The sequence below is a fragment of the Nothoprocta perdicaria genome, unplaced genomic scaffold (genome assembly GCF_003342845.1).
Source record: "Nothoprocta perdicaria isolate Ctin4 unplaced genomic scaffold, notPer1 scaffold_2, whole genome shotgun sequence".
Taxonomy (NCBI): domain Eukaryota; kingdom Metazoa; phylum Chordata; class Aves; order Tinamiformes; family Tinamidae; genus Nothoprocta; species Nothoprocta perdicaria.
Window position 1 is genome coordinate 8863120 of NW_020455204.1, and position 20206 is coordinate 8883325.

Genomic DNA, 20206 nt, shown 5'->3' on the forward strand with positions numbered 1-20206 from the left:
CGCCCTGTGCCCCGTGCTCTGGGTGTCCCTGCTGGAGCAGGGGGTTGGACTAGATCATCTCTAGAGGTCCCTTCCCACCTCAACCGTTCTGTAATCCTGTGTGATATCTAGCTAATATACATTAAAGGTAGGCATAGCATCCATAATGGAATATTATACATGCATAAATCACGAAATTATTAAAATGTGGAACTATCAACATTAAATGTGTATTGCTGTCATGATAATAAAATCTTTGCTCATAATAAATGAACAAGGAGCTCTTGAACTACATCAACTAGGAACCAGGTCARTATCCAGATATATAAAAAGAAACAGGATAAAAAAAAATCTTTACAGCTTGCCAAGGGAAGAGGGAGGTATTTTAAAGCTAGAAAATTCAGYTTAGCCTCTTCTTAGCACAAATGCTATGACTCACAAGCAAAGTGCACTTCCAGAGTTACCTAAAAATTGGCCAAGGAATAGCTTCTCCTAATCACAATTAGGAGCAATCAGTTCTGTGAAGTAAAATTTAACTACAAATATACTCAAATGAACTTCCTGAAATACAATCGCTCATTTTTCTGGAGGGAGAGACTGTGGTAGGATGAACTACAGCTTGCTAACTCAGAAAGACAGTGAACAAGTCCCCTGCAGTGAAGGAGCTCTAATACTAACACAGCATTTAAAAGCTTTTCCATGTCTCATTCTTTTAGTCTAATAAATTCCTTCTAATYCTTCTCCCTCCAAGAAGCACACTTCTTTCAAGCACTAGAGATTAGTATGACAGGAGTACAAATAAACAGGATTTAATACCCTTAATTTTCAGTAAAATTTTAAGTGGCTCCCTCCTTCCTCTGAAGGAGGAGCCCTACTTTTCTCAGGCACAAGGGGAAAATGTTGATCCTCAGAGAGGATCTGTCCTTTAAACCTGTCCTTTAAAACCTTTTCTAAGGAATCACACAATCACACCAAGACTTTTTCATTTACTTAGCAAAAACCCACCACTTTTCAAGTGAGATCCACATATGCCTTAGTTTTGGAAGGAAACATAAGCCTACCTATTTAATTCAATTTATAATTAAGTCTTAATCTCCACTGATGGCACTGATCAAATACGAGCAAGTCTGAGTCCATGTCAYTCACTCAACAGACCCCACTCACTTACTACGCTCCTAATCAAGCCTCTCCAGCAGCTGCCTGTTTCCCCTAGACATGCCTAGCACGCCAAGGACTGTTCTGACAAAAAGATGACCCAAAATAAAAGGCACATATTGAAAAGTTATGCTTAAAAGTAACACTCCAGAAATTGCATATTTCCATTGCAGTTACCTCTAGAAAAAAAAATTGCTCCTTTGCTTACCTATTCTTTGGTCAGTTTAGGACAAGTGAAGAAGAGTCGGGAAGTTTTTTTTAAAAAAAAAGTTGCATTTCACATATTCATTAATGGAAAATAGCAACATATTTTCTTTGAAGTATTTTATGGTGTTAGTTTTCTCTGCTTACCTCTCTTTCCAGAATAGCTAAAAAGCAACAATTAGAAATTTCTGATGGTTCCATTTTGAAAAAACAATCAGTGGAAGCCTTCGAATTGGAGCAAATAGGAAAAACAGGAGGAATGAGCCTGTAGAAAGTAAACAAATGATCAGAAGAGAATATTTACAGATGTAGAAGTAAACAAACAAGGATATACTGAGTAATTTCCAAATGCAATGCTTTCAATGACAATTTCATACATCTTATCTCCATTTTAAAAACAGCATCTCAAGGAAGACTTGTGGATTCATCCTTTTTAGAACAGATCTTAACCGCCCAACAGGTAGCAAATCTGTATGAGATCTGCAATTATTGGATTATCCAATTATCCATGAAGTTGAGAAGTGCTCTCAAAATTGTGTACCAGGCAACAACTATAAGGATGGTTTAAAATTAATAAGCACACAATCTATGTAAAAGCTAAAAAAAAAACAAAAAAAAACAAAAAAAAACAAACAAAAAAAAAAAACACCCCACACCCTTAGGTTAAAAAGATTTCCCTATTTGTAGAAATCAACATCCAGTTGCTCCAATTTTCAAGACAGATACAGTTTAGAAGTGCATGAATGAGGATGAAAGAAGTAACCTGGTCTAGTGTTTTCCCTGTACTCCAGTGATCCCCTAGCTGCTACAAACGGACCTCAAGGACCTCAAGGCAATTTGTGAAGTTAGGAATCTTGGCTCATAAGGCCACTAAACTGGCACAAAGCTGCTGCAGGAGAGCAAGCTGATGAGTGCCCCAGTGCAATTTCCAATGTTTTTCCCACATGGCTGCTGACCTCTGAGCCACAAGGCCTAGTCCATGATCCAGCCATCCTCCCAAGACTGAAATTTAGCAGCACAGCCTCACTCTGCTCAGCACCACTCCAGCAAGGCAGAACCCTTCCAGCAGACACAATACAGAAGGTAAGTCCAGCTGACCCAGCAGGTTCCTGAAAGCCCTCTACTTTCTTGAAAGAGGCAATTAATAGAGAGCAGCTCTGTGATAATCACCCAGGACGGTCTATTCCCCTAACCTGTCCCTCCCAAAGTCATGAGGAAGGCTAGAAATTCTGTACTAGAAATTCTGCATTCCTTTAGTCGAATGAGCCACTTGAATAACCCAGAGGAAAGGGCACAAGGAATAGTGTAATCTTGAGTAATACATGTGGCCTAACAGGCTTGAGCTTTCATCCTAGACAAGCATAATCCCACTACGTATTTTATTTATGGTGTCTATTACCGCTCTGTTTACATTGGTTACACACAGCTTTATTGCAGCAAGAGCTACACACAAAATCATCTAGGATGTGTGTGTGTCAACAGAGGAGGATCTGCTCCGGAAGCGTCAGTTTTTCAAGTTCAATCAATCTTCAATCATACCCTGGCTTGGGTCTGCAAAGCCCTAATGGGAGCTTTATCCTCCCTTTCTTACTATCTTAAATTGTCTTATATTTGAAAATAATAATTTGGTGGTATGACAATTTTCATGATGATTCTGCAAAAGACAAAATGGCTTCTTTTGTCTTTCTAGAAAAAAAATGTGGAGGATTTTAGGGATGGGAGAGAAAGGACATTTCTGGGAGGARAAGGGAGACAGGGGGCAGAAAAAGGCAAGCTCCTGGAGGAAAAAAATACTCTGAATTTTATATAAATGCTTTTCCATAAATGATAAACTGGTGTACTATTTGTGTCCAAATAATTCAGAAACTATGATGTTCCCAGGATCTCTCTAGCTCCCTCTGTGCAGTAGCAGCTGCACAGAGATCAAGACATGACAGACTTCACCAAATTTCAAATCCCAGAGGAAAACAGAGGCTGCAGTAGGAGTCCACAAACACTTCTGGACTAGCACTGGCTCACTAGCAAGGCTATGCCCAGTTTTGCAGTGACAAAAGAGCAGTCACAAAAAGAGCAGTTACAAAAAAGATGCCTTATTCTTAACTAGCTCTTACCATTATTACTCATTCCTTTTTAAAATGTTTAGGCTTGGCCATAGTTATCATTTACCATTTCAAACCTTAGAAATTTAAAGGCAATGAATCATACCTTGAGTGTTGGGTTTTGCTGCTGTGTTCATTTAAAACCCAGAAAGTCAAAGTTTAAAATACTCCCTTATGCTGAATACAGGGTAAAAGGAGTCTGGGTTTTTTTTTCCCCTATCCCAGAGGGAAAAGGCTGAAACCGATACTCCTTTTACCTGGGCAGTTACAGTTCTCTGTGACTGCACTGGTTTTTATTCCCTGTTTGTGATGCTGAACAGCAAACGTGGCCCCTGCACGACACTGACCTGACCAGAGGCTGGGAGGTGGGCACTACCAGCTGCCTAAGACACCCCAGGTCAAATTGTAACAATAGCTGTTTTTCCCTCCACCTAAGGATAAGCTCCCAGGGGAGCATGGTACAGGAGATCAAAAACAGCCTTATTAAACACTAATAAATGCTTAACTTCAACCTTAACTTTAGCAAAAAGCAGGAAAAAAAACCCTTGGAAATACCAGCTTCTGTTATCCTTGAAGTTCTTCCATAGATTGCCTACCTATATGGCTGCCCTTTATTTCCTTGCACTCGAGACTCCAGCGCTTTGTTCACTACTAGCTCATTTTCTTCTGGGTAAACTGAGGAAGTGCAGTACACAATAGCTTGCACTTTGTTAACTACAGAAAGGAGAAAAAATATTATTCACTCTTAACGTTCTTAAAACGCAAAATGTTTCAGTAAGGACTGAAAATAGCATAGAGTATCATAAAATATACTGATAAAATATACACTCCTACATTCATAAATATTCATTCTCACATGTTTTCCAGCAATTAAAATCTTTTCACATCTTTGCATGTTTCCACACAAATGTCTCCACTGTGTTTTCACAGAGCCACTAAAGGCCTGGGGGAAGATCAGGGCAAGTGGAGTCAGGCTACGTYTACAGGCTACAACATTTCCAACATCTCCGGGCCACAGAATGACTAAGTTAGAAGGCCAGTCCCCTACAAGCCCCCCAAAGACTATTGTACTGATGGCTGGYGAGTACGAAGCCGTAAGGGTTTTAGTTACATGCAAAATGTTAACTTGCAGAATAACCAACATACTCCTTCCCTACAGAAAAGCTGGTGATAGTACAATGGAAGTGTCTTGGCAGAAATCTGAGAACGAGTGCACTCACATTTCATTGCATGCATCAACTCTTTCAGCTGCCTCTCGGCAAGAATAGTGAGTTTATCCTCAGATACAGATCCGTGGAAAAGGTCTCTAAGCAATCCTGCATCTAAATGCAAAGAGATGTAAATTTAAACACGCTTCTTTATACAATTTCTATTAGTATCTTAAAATTCAGCTGCTTGTAGAAAATGCTTTTGCAGCAAATTTGTTTCTTAGTGGTGCAGTGAGAAGGTAGATTTTACAAATTACCATGTAGAGTATGCCTAAAATGATTACTCTTTTTTTTTTTTTTTGAATTGCTACTGCCTCTTATTTATATTTAATGAAATTGTACAGTAAATACTTAAATAAATGATCAATAAAGAAATATAACCAAAGGAAAATTAGATACAAACTCATACCTTGGAATAACTGTTCAGCTTGTGGTCTTTTTTTATTATTATTTCAAAAGAAAGGCTGAAGTTGTCTTTATGAAATGTCTGAGTGCCACATAGAAAGATTGCTTTCTTCCTAAGTATCCTAAACTAGGCCAGTTAGGTTTTTGCACACTTTTTGTGGAAAAAAAATCATCTGTAATTGATTATACATTATTCCCTTTTGTAGTTTCTACTACCGAATATTACACTTGCAGAACTGTGCAAGTTATTTAAAATATGGGTGTAATTATAGCAGTTAAAATTAAAATTTTAAAGCAAATCTTTTAATGAAATGGTATCATTTACTGAACAAGCTTGAATACTCCCTCTTCAAAGCAGGAACTAGCTTACTGTATCAGAATTTACCTCCATGTTCATTTAGAATAAATTCTACTGGATTGCCAACACCCACTCCAGAGCACTGTGGCAGCAGCAGAATAACTTTAGCTTTTTGCAGTCTCGGGTCTGTTGCTCCAATCTCAGTAAAGTCATCCCGTAGCAACTGAATATCTGAAAAAAAGGGGGAAGAACTCCCCAGTGCCACATGTAAGCAAGCCTGCACAATTCACAGTTGAACACATAGTGGTGCTACAAATTTTTCCAAGAGGCCTGTTAGACCCAGATGGGCCAAAAGAAATCCTGCTAGCTCCAGGCARATTGGGGGATTACGCCCCAGCATCTTCCACTGACGGGATGCCCACGGCTGGGTGCGTTCTGCTCTGACYGTGTCCTCTTTGCGGGACAGCTGCCTGCGTGGGTAGGTGCTCAACTGGCACTCTCAGGAACAGCCGAAAACCAGACTGAAAGCAATGGCAAAACACCAAATACACAGATCCAGGAGCTTCCAGGCATCGGCTGTTCCGTTCTAGCTACTTCCATGGGAGAACACCCTGACGTTTCAGGAGCCTGCATCTGTGGCAGGGTTAAACTACCACCTTTGATTAACTTGACYGTAGCTAAAGAGTTCATTTTGTAGCCAAAAAAAAGTTATTGTCTTTCCCAAATATTAAAACAAGAAATCTGTCAATTGTGATAAAATTTTGAAGTTCACAGATAATCCAACAAACAGCTGTACCACCCGATATGCACTGCAGCTCCTTAACACATACTTGTACATCCCACGTGCCTGAACACGTTCTTCAGTTCAGTGTCCTTTGCTGGAGATTTTACCCCACAAACAAAAATTCTGGACATGCTGTGATGTGTCAGCACTGACAGATGGGCAATGGTCAGCCGGGAAGCCATGTGAGCCACCACAACGTCATCATCTGCACTCAGCAGGGCACACACAGAATGTACAGCGAGGCTGCGAGACTTATCCTGCAAAATAACAATGCAAAAACATACAGCTTTAGTGTCTACAAAGGTTACCATTTTTCATATTAGGAAAGTTTTTCTTTTCTCCTCCCCTGCTACAAATGAGCAAGACAAAACTAAAATCATGGATAGCTACTAATATAAAAACAAACATCTTACTAAGACAAACTCATTAAATTTAAATTTTATTCCAAATCTAATGCCTAAGAAAAGTAAAATCTATAGGTGAAGACAAACTTAAGGCAGCTCCCTAAAGAGGAATAGTTACGTGTGTATACCACTTAAGCTATTCAAATACCTCCTATCCCTCCAGACAGGGATGGACAGGATTGGGGATTCTTAAAGAGTAATATTTGCAGTTTTTTCCCCACAATCTATGGCTTGTCATGTAGATTCTTTTCTGTGGATCATCTAATCAAAATTTACATATTTTAATGAGACACACATAATTAATTAGTACCTTGGTTACTAAATCTTTAGGCTAAAATTTCCAGAAAAATGACAAGCATTGAGTGGAAATACTCTTCTGAAGTTTCTGCCATGCATTCAAAATCATTAGACTCTTTAAAATTTGAGTGTTTTTCTAAGGTTACTCCAAATCACCTGCATCTGCAAAAGGAATAACTGGATAAGCTTCCTAGAGGGCCTCCTGATGCCCAGTTATGAAAGGGATCGGTGACCTCATGGAGATTTAGGAACCACACTGCTTAAACTAGGAAGCAGCAGCATCACACTACTGCAAACATGCAAAGGCAGGAGAAGAGATACTGTCACTATTAACATGCCATTATCTACTGAATGGGAGTAACATACAGAATTACACCGAAGCTTTCCCCACCTTTTCAGAGGTGAGACAGGCTCTGACACTTCTGTTGTTTTGATTTCAAGCACTTTAAAATTAAAGTTCTATTCAAAACATCATATTAGTTGTGGCTATCAATTCTAAGCCTAACATGTGGCTATCAATTCTAAGCCTAACAAGCCTAATTCTAACATGTTGAATTTACTATGTAAATCAATGCCCAGCCTTCTAATTATTAAAAGAAAAGAAAAAAAAAAGGAATTTCTGAGAATGTGTTCTTGCCCAAATGATTTAATAGGAAATTCACATAACACCTAACCCAATTCTAATGCGAAACATTACGGTTTGCAGATCATATTAAGATAACTCACTCAAGGATTCAATCAACTCACCTGTAGTAAGAGTTTGTAATCTGCAAAAAGATCCAAATTAAGCAGTTCTTTCTTGAGAGAGGAAGGAAAAACCAACACATCATGACAATGCTGGTCAATACAGTAAGTATAATGGTCCAAGTCTGACACAGATTCAACTCTTCTGAATCCCTTTGTCTCCAAACTCTTGACAACATCCTGAAGGCTGTTAAAATACAACTCAGGCTGTTAAAAACAAACCATTGTTAAGCAATGTGAAACATACTGACACTTGGGATTTTTGCCTTTTTTTTTCTCCTAAAGTGTGCATTTACAGAACGAAATATGCCCACTCTATTCATATGTTCACTCTATTTTAGTTAGTATTAGAAATATGTTCACTCTATTTTAGTTCTCCATGTTCTGGTTCAACATACTTCAGGGAGTAAGCGATAAAATAATGAAGAAAGAGTAATGTTCATCCAGAAAATGCTTCGAAACACCAGTATGTAAGTACCCACATGTGCTACAGGATGACCCGTAGCAAATTTACTGCTGAAATAGTTTGGTTCTTTTGATTCCTTCCAGKGTAGTCCAGCTCGCCAATGAACTTAAAGATTGATCTCTGAAATAATCATTGTGCCAAGGTAACAGAAGCATACATGGTTAGGGTTGCAATTCAAACACTGAAAAGGTTTGAAGTTACAGACACCAAGAGATTTTCTGGCTGAAATGTACCTTTACGGTCAACTATTGCACGCAATCTTAGGTAGGGGTTGCAAAATTTTATCCAGAAAACTAAGACATCTTCTCTATTTTGAAAAGTCTATAATCTTAGCACAGAGTATTGGTCCAAAACAAGTATAAATTAATCAAAATCTTGAAAACAAGAAAAAAACCAATAATCTATAAAACAAGATGATCTTGTTCATTTATCAGAACAGAACTGAAAACACTAGTGTTGTATATCTAATAATACATTGTATATAAGGGGATTTTAAAATATCCTTTTATTTGAAGTTTATTTTATTTTTACTTGAAGTACTTAAAGTTTCTCGACATCCTTGGTCAATTTTATGGCTTAGAGCGATAAATGTACTTTTAAGATATTTTCTCTCTTTTTTAAATAGAGATTATTTACCCATATTGCTAAGTGATTTCCCTAGTTGATTGGYGAAAGACTCAAAAGTGAGAAACATTCTTTCATATTTCACACAGTTAACAGTTTTTGAATACTATTACAGTAATCTACAAAAATACAGGTAAAGCAATTTTGCTGCATTTAACAGTATTTGTTAAAAGAAACTGAAATTAMTGAAAATTCTAAACCAAAATATTATATATATAGTTTTGTAGGTTAAAATCAATCAAAGCTTACTTGTTACTTGTGAGTTACTTACCTGATTTTTAATGTATTTATCCAGGCATACAAAGGGACCACGGAAGCCCTTTGCTCCTGTTTCCGTATGGTTTCTGGCAGAATGTGTTCAATTGAAAGAGCATCATGTTTGATTCGACATCTTGCTAGTGCAGCTGCCAATTTGGTCTTAAAACTACAATGCACAGGCACAAGTTTACTCAACTTTGTAGCTCTTCAAACCAGCTATTATCATGCAACGTTTATATTAGGGTTTATCTCATCCAGAGATCAAAACCAAGAGCAAAGCTTCCCTTTGCAAGCTCTTACAGAAAATGCATAGCTGCATCTTCTCCTACAAACAAYACACAGCTGAGACCATATTAAATACATATGACTGAAGTTATGACAAGTCGCTACTGAACTGCCTTGTCTATGAGTTTTTACATATATATATACACACACACACACACACATATATATATTTTTAAGTGAGCATTGAAGAACACTGACCTCTAAATATATATAGAAACAACAGAAGCACTACAGCAACTAGAAGTCATGGGTTTTTTATTATTCTGGGAAGATGCCAGAAAAARTATGCCCAGTCTTTTCTTCCCACAAGTTTTATGCGTAACATTGATAAATGAGAATTCAGAGCAAATAAAAATTGCTCATGACCTACTTCCATTGTCAAGGGGTACTGCTCACCACTCTCCAGACGTACATAGCACTGATGTTACCCATTAACTTTCTGGGTTATTCTAAATCCAGCAGAAGACAATTTTGCCCAATACCTRTTGACTTCACCAACAGACTGATGAAAGAATTAAGTATTACCTGTTTATTTTACATAGTCACTTTTGTTCTAGTTACAAACTCCTGTAATAGCAACATTGCTAAATGAAAGGATGTTATTCCATCCCACTACCCTTTTGCTCCTAACTCTTACATTCACAGTTATGTTTAAAGAATACTTTATTTCTCCTGTTTTTTTTTAAATATATGAAAAAGCTTCAAGAAAGCAGAAATAATTTTTTTTTTCCAGCATAACCACCCACAATACAAAGAMTGCATCTTAGCTATATTATTTTTTAATTGCAGGAATATGAAACTTTCCCATCTCCTTAAAAATGGCTTTCCCAGGTTTTCATTWAAAACAAAAACCATAAAGAAATGAAATTTCAAAATGAAAGACAGCTGTCAGTCACAAATTTAGAAAAGGAATAGGTTAGGCAACTCTTTAGTCTGCTAATTTATGTGAAAAAAATAAATGGTTAGCATGTATACTTGTATAGATAATGCTCTATTTTCCGAACTTCTGCTACAGGCTCTTCCTCATCAACAATCTCTCGGGCTTGAAACTTTCTGTCTTGCAGGTCATAAAGCATCACAACAAGCAGGCTGGTCAGTTCATCTGGCTGCAAGAGGAAAAGAGAGGGATGGAAAGAGTGACACAAAGCCTGCCTTGCTCCTGCAAAGAGATGCACATCAAGAACAGTCTCTCATGCAAAAGGCACAAAAACCTCTATGAGACTGTATTTATAAGAATACTAAAGCAGTTTGTTATGACAGCACTTGTGAATATTTTAAAAACTAATACAAATTTTTAGTCATTTAGCTTATCAATATTAAAAATATTTTTATTCCTACATTTATCTCATTTTTTGTATCTTAATATTTAACATTATCCAAATTTAAATGCTGGAGTTATTTTGTCTGTGTAAATTAGTTCTATGAACAGCTAAGCTAACAACAATTTATTGTCTACCATTAATCTCCTGTGGGATTCTTGGGTATCAAACAACTGATGAGTTTGAACAGTTCCACAGGTGGGACATTCATCAGATCTCTTCACCATGTCTGAGGTTGAATATATGCAGCATCTCCCTCTTTGTGGAGCTAGGTGCTACATACTGCTAGTGGGGCAACGTCGTCTTCTAGGCATTTCTTATTTGCCTCTACCTTCTTTTATTAATTCTACATACCCTTGAAAACTCTTAATTTCTGCTGAATACAACTGAAATCAGCTAGAAGAAAAAAAGCTATTAGGGATGTATAGCCAAACATAAAATGTGTCCATGGAAGTCTTATTTCCTTTCTGTTAGTGTTGTATCAACTTCCACGAATAACATCCATTCAAATTCTTCTTGGTATTTTCAGAGGCACCGATTTAAACTGCACTGAACAGCAGACTACACAGCAGACTGCCAGTTCAACAGGCTACACTACCAGCTCTAGCTTTTCTTTTCATATGAAAACAGGGAAGTATCTAAGTATGAGTGAACTGCACTTTTTATTGCTAAAAGCTGGCATATATGGCTGGCTATTTTCATAAACAGCTATTCCATWTGACTACTTGTTCATATGAACTCGGAATTCAATTTTTATGTTTTGAAGTTATAAATCTGGTGTTTCAAGGAAAGACAAGTTGAATGAACCCTTCTATATAGTCTAAAATAACAACTGAAGAAGATCTCAGAATCACCAGAAAAGATTCTGAATATATCAATTCAGAAAATGCAACATTTACTTCCTCAAAATATTTACTTACTATTGAGTGACAGGGGTAAGCACAGCTATCTAACAGTATCTTTTCAAGAAGATCTTGATCTACAAAAGAGCAATGATAAGTTATGCTCTGAAGTCTTAAAAGTTCTAAGTTGGAAAAAAAATACTTGTAATACTTATAAATACTACTTATAATTCTGTAAAGAAAAAGCTGAAGTTTTAGTAACACGAGAATTTCAATCACAAGCAGTAACAGTCCTGAAGAGAATTCCTTTAGATGCAGATTTCAGATGTCTGACTTCACAAATTACTGACATTTCTTGAATGTATTTAAATATGTGAGGGCTCCTAATAGTAACTATCAGTCTAACAAAAGCCTTCCCAACCATCTGCTGTCAAGCAGACACAAACATTTGATTTTACATATTGTCTCCGCAGCAAACATTTCTGCTGACAATTCTTGGAAAAGTTTTCTACTTACATTTTAAAGCACTGAAAGCCAGTTCATAAGACACACGCTGGGAATACTCATCTTTAAAAGTTAGCAGGGGAGATGCGGAGTCGTCACCATATCGCACCAATATCCTATCCTGAGGCTTTTGGTTATGAATGCCTTGAAAAATCTTTGCTGCATTTATGTAGATCGAGTCATGATATCCATTCTCCTCAATTAAAGTCGTTGTGCTCTTTTCAGTAGATCCTTTCTCATCTGAAATTTTCATTTCACTCAAGTCCGAAATGTCATTTATAACATCCTCATCTAAGCACACAAAGTTACTTTTAGAACTTGGCATCTTTCCAGTTGTTGAACRTGTAAATGCGACTCACAGTCCTGCTGCCTCTGCAAAAACGAAGTTTGAATTACTATTTCATTTTCCTAGAATACACTTTTCTCTTTATTTTCAAGTTTTTCAAAAGAATCAGTTTTCTTTCTAGGTTCTAATCCTTCAGATATGCATATATTTCCTTAACTCAATTATCTTACATAGAGACATATTCATGATAGCTTTGTTACATTAGTTATTTTGCAGATAAAAAAAAAAAAGAGACTACTTGTTACGAAAAGCCCACTGCTTTATTTACTATAAATCCTATAGATTTATAATATATATAAAATCTATATACAGATTTAGAAATACTATAGATCCTATTGAGATTATAGGCAGAGCTTTGATTCTGTTGTTTTTACTATTATTGCAGATGGACTACATTTCTTACTAGGCAGTCTTCTTTAAAAAGGTGTTACACAGATTTCACAGCACCCATTGGTTCTTCTGAAACAGGAACCGTCTTGAAAGAGTTGCAATGAATTCCACATGCTGGTCCAGTGAGAAGCACAGCTGCTCCTGAAAAGACATAGCAGAGGTCACCTGAGTTTCACCCCTAACCCATTTAAAGCACCCCATGCTCAGAGCTTGGATTTACCCTGTTTGCTTTGGTTGCTATAATATCCACTTACGACAGGCTTAGAATTCAGGATTCAGAAGAGGGCTAACTAAGCTAACACAGACTTCATCACAAAKGACAGATTTATAAATAAATAAAAACCAGCATCTCCACAGCTGTTACACAGCGATACAGTATATATCCGACTGGCTAAGTGCACCCTGGCCTCATCTCTGACGTAAGAACATGCCGCTGCTTTTAGGCTTCCCTAAATTCCCCGAGATCCCAGCAATGCACTTCCCGCTGCCTTGCTTATGCTGGTTCTCTTGACCTGATCCACAAGTAAGAGGAGCAATAAGGTTTGCARAAAAAGGGAACTCGAGGGATCCACGAGGAAAACGGATCAGATTTAGCCTGGACAGCAGGAACTGAGACACCGGAGGCTCTGCCAGGGCCCATGAGCCCCTCTCTCAGGACTATATTGCCCAATACTGCACACAGAATAGGGCACCATGCTCTACTGCTCTACTTCCAAGTCACAATCCACTAAAGCCAATGTCTGATCAGGACAGCTTGATGTTGGCACGACATTTTTATGAGCAATACAAATACACGGGGATATTTACTGCATGTCCATTATCTGCACAAACTGACCTAAACATCTCTCTTCTGAAAACACCTGTGTGACAGGAGCAGGGAGACCCCRGTAACCCAGACCGCTGCTATCCACGCACAAGCAGGGGCAATAGAGAGAAGCGGCTACGAGTTTCCAAGGGCAGAGCGGGAACATGGGGCTCTTGGGTGCTCTGATGGGCTCAGGATATGGAAGGTTCGGCACCTCCCAAACTAAACCCACAGAGCAGCAACTCCTGGGAGGCGCCGCTGAAGGGCACACAGGAGAGAGGGCAAAGCCCTCAGGTTCATGGTTTGAAGAAGCTACAGCAGACAGCACTATGCTGGCCCCAAAGTGTTTCGGACACTGCATGTATCCATACAAACAGCAGGCAGAAAAAAAAATACTCTTTCAGTTGGTAACATGTACATTATCTCAACTAGAGTTAAGTCAACTCACATGTAACATTCAGCTGGGAGGATGGCTCCAGTTCTTGCTGAACTGAGAAGTGTGACATTTATTCACAAAGGATTCCCACTCCGAGGCACCAAGTCCTCTGCTTGGATAYCAGCATATCTGTTGCTCCCTTTTATTCCATCACGGGCTTTTTGGCAGCTCCAGCCATTACACAACCCGGGCAAAGCTGCCAACATGAAGCCCCCAGCACTCCTGCCCTAGCCCTACCTCCCCTGCCCCTCTCCCTGCCATATCCCTGCCTCTCCTGCCCCTCTCCCTGCCCCTGTCGCTCGACAGGCACCCGGCTGCCTTTCACCACTCCGTAGCAACGGGAATTCGGTCCGAGYGGGCGGCCGCGGCTCCTCACGGATCGCACGGCCACTTTCCGCGCTACTTCCACAGCCAGSCGCGGCCCTACCTGCTCGTGCCCGCGGACCGCCGCTCTCCCAYGGGCGCCGCGCCCGCAGCCGCTCGGACCGGGCTCGGCGGCTCCTCGAGGAGCGCGGGCGGGGCCGCCCCAACGGCCACCCGGGGCCCTACCTGCTCGTGCCCGCGGACCGCCGCTCTCCCACGGGCGCCGCGCCCGCAGCCGCTCGGACCGGGCTCGGCGGCTCCTCGAGGAGCTAGGGCGGGGCCGCCCCAACGGCCGCCCCAACGGCCGCGCGGCGTCGCCTCGGTAACGGGCGGCCGCGCGACGCCCCGGCGGCCGCGGAGCCTTTCCCCTCTCCATCTCCTTGTCCCCGGCCTTGCTTGGCGGGTGGAGAGCCCCAAAAGCTGGAAGCGGCTTTAAAATACATGTCCATGCTCCTCGTGTCCTTTACCGCCAACCGCGGGATGGGAGATGGGAATAAACGCACAAAACTTCTTATTTCCCTCTCTCCTTGTAATCGAAAGGGCGCCAGTTGAACTAACTGCCCTGTTTATCTAATTTTGTCCAAGCAGCACAGGCATGTCATTTTAGGACTGACTTCTTTCATGTCTTGCTCTCTTCAAAAAGTCAGTTTTCTTGTATTTACCTGCAGGTGCTTCATTGCCATTTATTTACTTATTTATTTATTTATTTATTTATTTATTTATTTATTTATTTTTCCACCGGAGCAGCTATTGCTGTTCTAAATCAAGTAGAGCTAGTTGCTATCCAGCTTGTGTTATGCTCCACACACTTCCCTTCCATATTTGAGGTTTCCAGTAACTTTCACATTTCTTTAGGGTGGGAAAAAGGACCGCCCGCGCATTAGATGAAAATGGGAAAAGACCTGAGTGTAGAAAATCAAGCACTTACCCTTTCTAATCTCTACAGATTTGCATGATACTACAGCTTGAGATATTTTATTACTGAAGGTCAGAAAAAAAATCAGATTTATGAATTCATAAAATGTTATATTTCAGTGCTGGCATTAGTACGGGAAGGTAATGAGAGGATTCAGAGTGGGGACATTACAAACAGGGCTAAATCAGAGAGAAAAATGTGATTTCCAGTAGCACTTTCAGGCTAGAGTTTTTATCACTTTTTAATTTTTGTGAAGGGAATGAAGGATTTAGCTCTTACAGAACAAATTGTAATATGTCTGAATTCATTTAAAAATGTTTTTAAACTGAGACAGGAAATAATTTACAAGTATCTGAATGGTTTAAACATTAAAATAATTTGCTTAGGTTCACCTGAAGATGCTCATCTGTGCTCGCAGCAGAGCTTGGTGGCCTGCACAGAGCAGCCTCCTTGAAGCTTTTGCAGGAGAGGCACGTTGGGCTCTTCCTTACTCTGTGTTATGTGATGTGAGTTTCTCTGGAGCTGACAAAAAGCCCTCCTGACACAGCTTATCACACTGCCAAATTCAAAATGTATCAGGTACCTCTCYCTATGGAACAAGTATCAGCAAAGTGTCTTAATTCAGAAGAAGAACAAAATAAATACATGTTAACCCTACCACCCCAAAGTAAAGCCTCCCTTTTGTCTGAGACATTTTTAACTACTCTCCTCTTACTGAAATGATCTTTAAGACTCCTCCTCTAAAATCCCTTTAAAACTTGAGTTAGCCTTCCTAGCCTGGCCATCTTTCTAGGATTCATGGAAAAAAAAACAGAAGAAAAAAGAAGAAAAAAGAAGAAAAAAAGAAGAAAAAGAAGAAAAAAGTAGAAAAAAAAAGAAGAAAAAAAGAAAAAAGAAGAAAAAAAAGAAGAAAAAAGAAGAAAAAAGAAGAAAAAAGAAGAAAAAAAGAAGAAAAAAAGAAGAAAAAAAGAAGAAAAAAAGAAGAAAAAAGAAGAAAAAAAGAAGAAAAAAGAAAAAAAGAAGAAAAAAGAAACTGCTGTTTTGTCTAGGCCCTTTCTTCGTGGAGCTTAGCATGTCTTGGAAGCTGAGTAATCTCATTAGTGTTTATTCAGCGGGAGCTGAAGTGGCTTACCAGTTTGCAGGCTCAGACCCCTAAATAACCCATGAATAAATTGCTGACAGAGCCAAAATATAAGATTAAATCCCCTTCCCTTCCTAAACAAGCTGAATGTATTTGTTAGGTTAAATGATGCCAGACCTGTTACACCAAATTGTTTCATTCAAGATAAGTATTAGGAAACCATTTTCCATGAAGCCTTTTCCATGTAAGGTTTTATCTTTTTAATTTTGTCACTCAAGTACAGGATGTGACAAAACCTGTGTAGGAACAAAACTCGGCCCAAAGATTTCTTTGAGAAAATCTTGATTTCTATAGAAAAGGCTGAAGGCAATGGGCAATGGAATTGTTTGTCTGCAAGGGAGGAAATACAGAAAATCACAGAAAAAATGTTAAGCAGTTACAGGAACTTGAGACATCTACACAGTCATCGGTTGCCTGGCCCTGAGAATAGCCTGAAACCAAAATCTTGATTGCAAGAAGCTTGCAATCTTGAAGCTCTGTGCAAGTAGATTATGTGGGGAAACAAATACATTCCTGTGACTAGCAAAACTGCATTTAAAAACTCTCTACATCAATTTCACCTCATTACGAAAAAACACAGAAAAAAAAAAACACACAAGGGGCTCCAAACTTAATCTGAAGTATCCAGGTCAGAAAAGAAAAGGATTGCCACAATAATAAGAATAGCTGCATGGATCAGACCAAAGGTTCATCTGTTCCAGTATTCTGCTTCCAACAGCAGCACAAGGCAGCTATGCAGAGAAGAGAATAAAAGTAGGACAAGCATGTAACAGTTCTGGGCCCATTTGGGCCCCATTTGGGCCCTTAAAGCCTTTGTGGTTTCTATATACTATATCAACTATTCCTCAAAGGATTCCTGTTTCAAGAGTTAGTCTAGAGCCTGCTCAAACCAGTCCAGAACAACGTATAGCAATGATGCTTCATATTGTCTGAAAAAAATACTGTCTTTTYGTTACGTGCCTCTTCCAATGATACTTTTTTCCCATTTGTTTTGATTGCAAGAAATAGTGATTATTCCGTAAATCTATGTTTCTGATAATTTTGGAGACTTCATGTCTCCACTCAGACTTATTTTTTTCCAAGATGAAAAGTCATATCTTGCATAGATGTTCATTTCATTTTTGCCCTTCCAAATTCTGGTTATATGAACCTTCAGTTCATACAAGGCTCTCACTTTATTGAGGATTTTTTGATGCCTTACTTCATCTAAASGATACTGGGTTTACTAAGTTGAAAAGTTCTTCTTAACAGACAGAAGCACAGTAAATAACTAAAGTAGATACCAAGTTGTTGRTATTATATGCTAAGGTGCTGTGTAAACAGGCATATCTGTATTTTGGATTGTGTTGTTCTTGGTAGCTATGGAACTTGACCTTTTGTGTTGTTGCTCTGCTTTAATAGCTCCCTCAGACATATTAGATTAAATTTATGAGGAAGGATACTATTTGTATTTTACCCAACACAAGTTACAAAAATTAATGTGTAAACAGATCTATTTATATAGCTACTGGGAGCTAGTAACAGAACAAAGACTTCAGTAATATCTGTGTAACTCGTTTGAGCCAATCTGAAAGTAAGCTTTACCATAGAGTTTTGCAGTAATATTACTATTCAAAATAGAGAATCATTGAAATATTTAGTTTGACCCTAAGCTGTCTTTGCATTGCCCTTCAAGCCATTCAACAAGACCCAAGYCTTAAACTTAATGCTGTAGGGAGCTGTGATATGGAAAGACCTGTGAGATTATTTGATATTTTAGTATAAATTCCTTCTTATTTTATGTTTTTTTTCAGTCCTTTTTGTTAAGTTTTGCATGTTATGTAAATGCTTTTCTATTGTTCAGTTAGCAAGAAAATGGTAAAGCTAAATTCAGTGTTTCTGATTATTTTAACTTTCAACTAATGCAGCAATCACTGCTTCTAGCATTGGGATTCAATAATGATTTTACATTTACAGATACATTTATAAACATTTTTGTCACAGTTGGCATAACTGGACAATTCCCAAAATAGCAGTGCGCAACATATCCAAAGTTTGACATATCTTTCAGATATTCTTCAAATTTACAATTTACAATATTACTCATTAAGGTTATGAATAGGAAAACAATTATAGTAAAAACACTTCCCTGGAATGGGATCACAGCTCAAAAGTAAGATTTCTATATATATCACATCATATATATATGTATGTATTTTATCAAGAAAAACAAAGACATCGCATAGATTCCATAGAAACCATTTGCACAAAACAATGTTGATTTATGTATACACAAACACAATCACAAGGATGTCAGCAAGGAACATAAAGAAGACAGGTATGGTAAGGAAAACTAAAGCACAGTCAAATAATTTGACCCCAAGGAGTCACTGTGTGGTTTGGCAAGGTGCAACAGAGAACATTCCTTCACCTTTCAGGGACAACACGTTCAGGTTTTAGTGACATAAGCAACTCATTTAACTTTCATCTTGTGCAGAGATAAGCACATCCACATAGATTGCAAAGCCCTGAAGCCCATAAATGCATAAAGAACTGCAGCTCTAAAGATTTGCTTGTGACGCTACARTTGCAAGTGGAATTAAAACCTGCCTTGTTAGCACGGTATCTGGGGAACGTGGTTAAGGTGATGCACAGAACTTTCTCATCCTGTTTTTTCCTGTAGCTCAGGTTCAGAGACAATCATCCTTAGATGTCTCGGGCACTGCTGCAGATTCTGCAAGTTGGGCCCTTTTGTTCTTTTTTGTGACTCCTGCACAGGTAGCAGTAAATGACAGAACACGTTTCAGGTGACRGGGTCCTGGCAGCAGGTCCTCAGCACTGGCTCTGCTTACATTCCTATTATTTGTCTTTTTTTGTCTTTCCCATATATCTGGTCCTTCTCTATTTCTTATATAGATTGTTAGTTTTACATGAACTTAGAAGAAATTTCAGCTTTCAGGAGCAACTAACTGCAAGGGAGGATTAATTTTATCTTTTCTCTCCCTCAACTTTCCATTCCTTTGCCAATATCCCTCTCACTGTGGTGGCAGAATTTCAGTTTAGGTACACACGGAAACCACAGAGCAGTTCRTGTTGGTTGCACCTTAAACCAAATCCACTGCTTTCCGTATCTCTTCTCTGATCTTGTCCCTTTTCTGATATTCTAGTGCTAATGCCAAGGTAAATTCTAAATGTGGTTTTAAGATATTTTTAAGATACTTAAGATGCTTRTTACCATGTGCCTAACTCAAGTGCACACATACTGCTAAGATGCACATGTACTAGTGTTTTAGGGTTTATTTTTATTATTAGCATAATCAGCGACATCTCTGAATGTTCTCCTCAGCTTGGGTACATTTCCCTCCTTTTCTGATGACAATTCCAGCTTTCAGGTTCCTCAAAGGCTCTGACCTTTTGCATATGAAAACTAACAGGACGCGTCTGCCAGAAGAAGCAACTGCCTGTTCATACAGGGCACTCGAGCCTGATGCAGAGTCATTTAGCAGACGGGCCTTGCTTTACAGTGGTCTTCCTGCTAATTAACCTCGAACAGTATACATTTGAAGTATTTCAGTCAAAGCTATTTTACTGTGACTCTCAAAAGTTTGTAATGAGTATTAGGCAGTATTTTAAAAACAAAGAAAAGCTGCAAAACATGGAGATTCAGACTTGCTGGAAGCAATCCCTCAACAACTTAGGCACATTATTGTAAGAAATCCTATTACAATGCAGGACAGTTTACAGGTTCAGGCTATTAACTGTAGACTGTGGCAGAAAATGAGATTTTTTGTCACAATTTTCTTGCTTATTTGGCCTACTGGGAATTATTCAACTAAAGAGTAAAGTCTCAGTAGAATGTGAGTGTGCTGAATCTGCAGTTTAAGGTAGACCTCTTTGCTAAATTTTCCTGATTAACAGCACTCACTGACATTTTCCTGATTAACAGCACTCACCT

General features: G+C 38.8%; 1 protein-coding gene across 1 annotated transcript in view; it reads right to left on the reverse strand.

Moving 5' to 3' along the window:
• Positions 1 to 14340, reverse strand: part of NSUN7 (NOP2/Sun RNA methyltransferase family member 7) — a 15254-nt gene extending 914 nt beyond the window's left edge. The window contains exons 1-12 of the mRNA XM_026037492.1: positions 14280 to 14340; positions 12625 to 12752; positions 11888 to 12247; positions 11450 to 11508; positions 10186 to 10316; positions 8939 to 9091; positions 7581 to 7764; positions 6179 to 6389; positions 5436 to 5579; positions 4658 to 4759; positions 4034 to 4151; positions 1471 to 1603 (exon numbers count right to left, since the gene is read on the reverse strand). Coding sequence (XP_025893277.1) covers positions 1471 to 1603; positions 4034 to 4151; positions 4658 to 4759; positions 5436 to 5579; positions 6179 to 6389; positions 7581 to 7764; positions 8939 to 9091; positions 10186 to 10316; positions 11450 to 11508; positions 11888 to 12200 — 1548 coding nt within the window. The 5' untranslated portion in view covers positions 12201 to 12247; positions 12625 to 12752; positions 14280 to 14340. The remainder of the gene's footprint in view (positions 1 to 1470; positions 1604 to 4033; positions 4152 to 4657; positions 4760 to 5435; positions 5580 to 6178; positions 6390 to 7580; positions 7765 to 8938; positions 9092 to 10185; positions 10317 to 11449; positions 11509 to 11887; positions 12248 to 12624; positions 12753 to 14279) is intronic.
• Positions 14341 to 20206: the final 5866 nt, after the last annotated feature.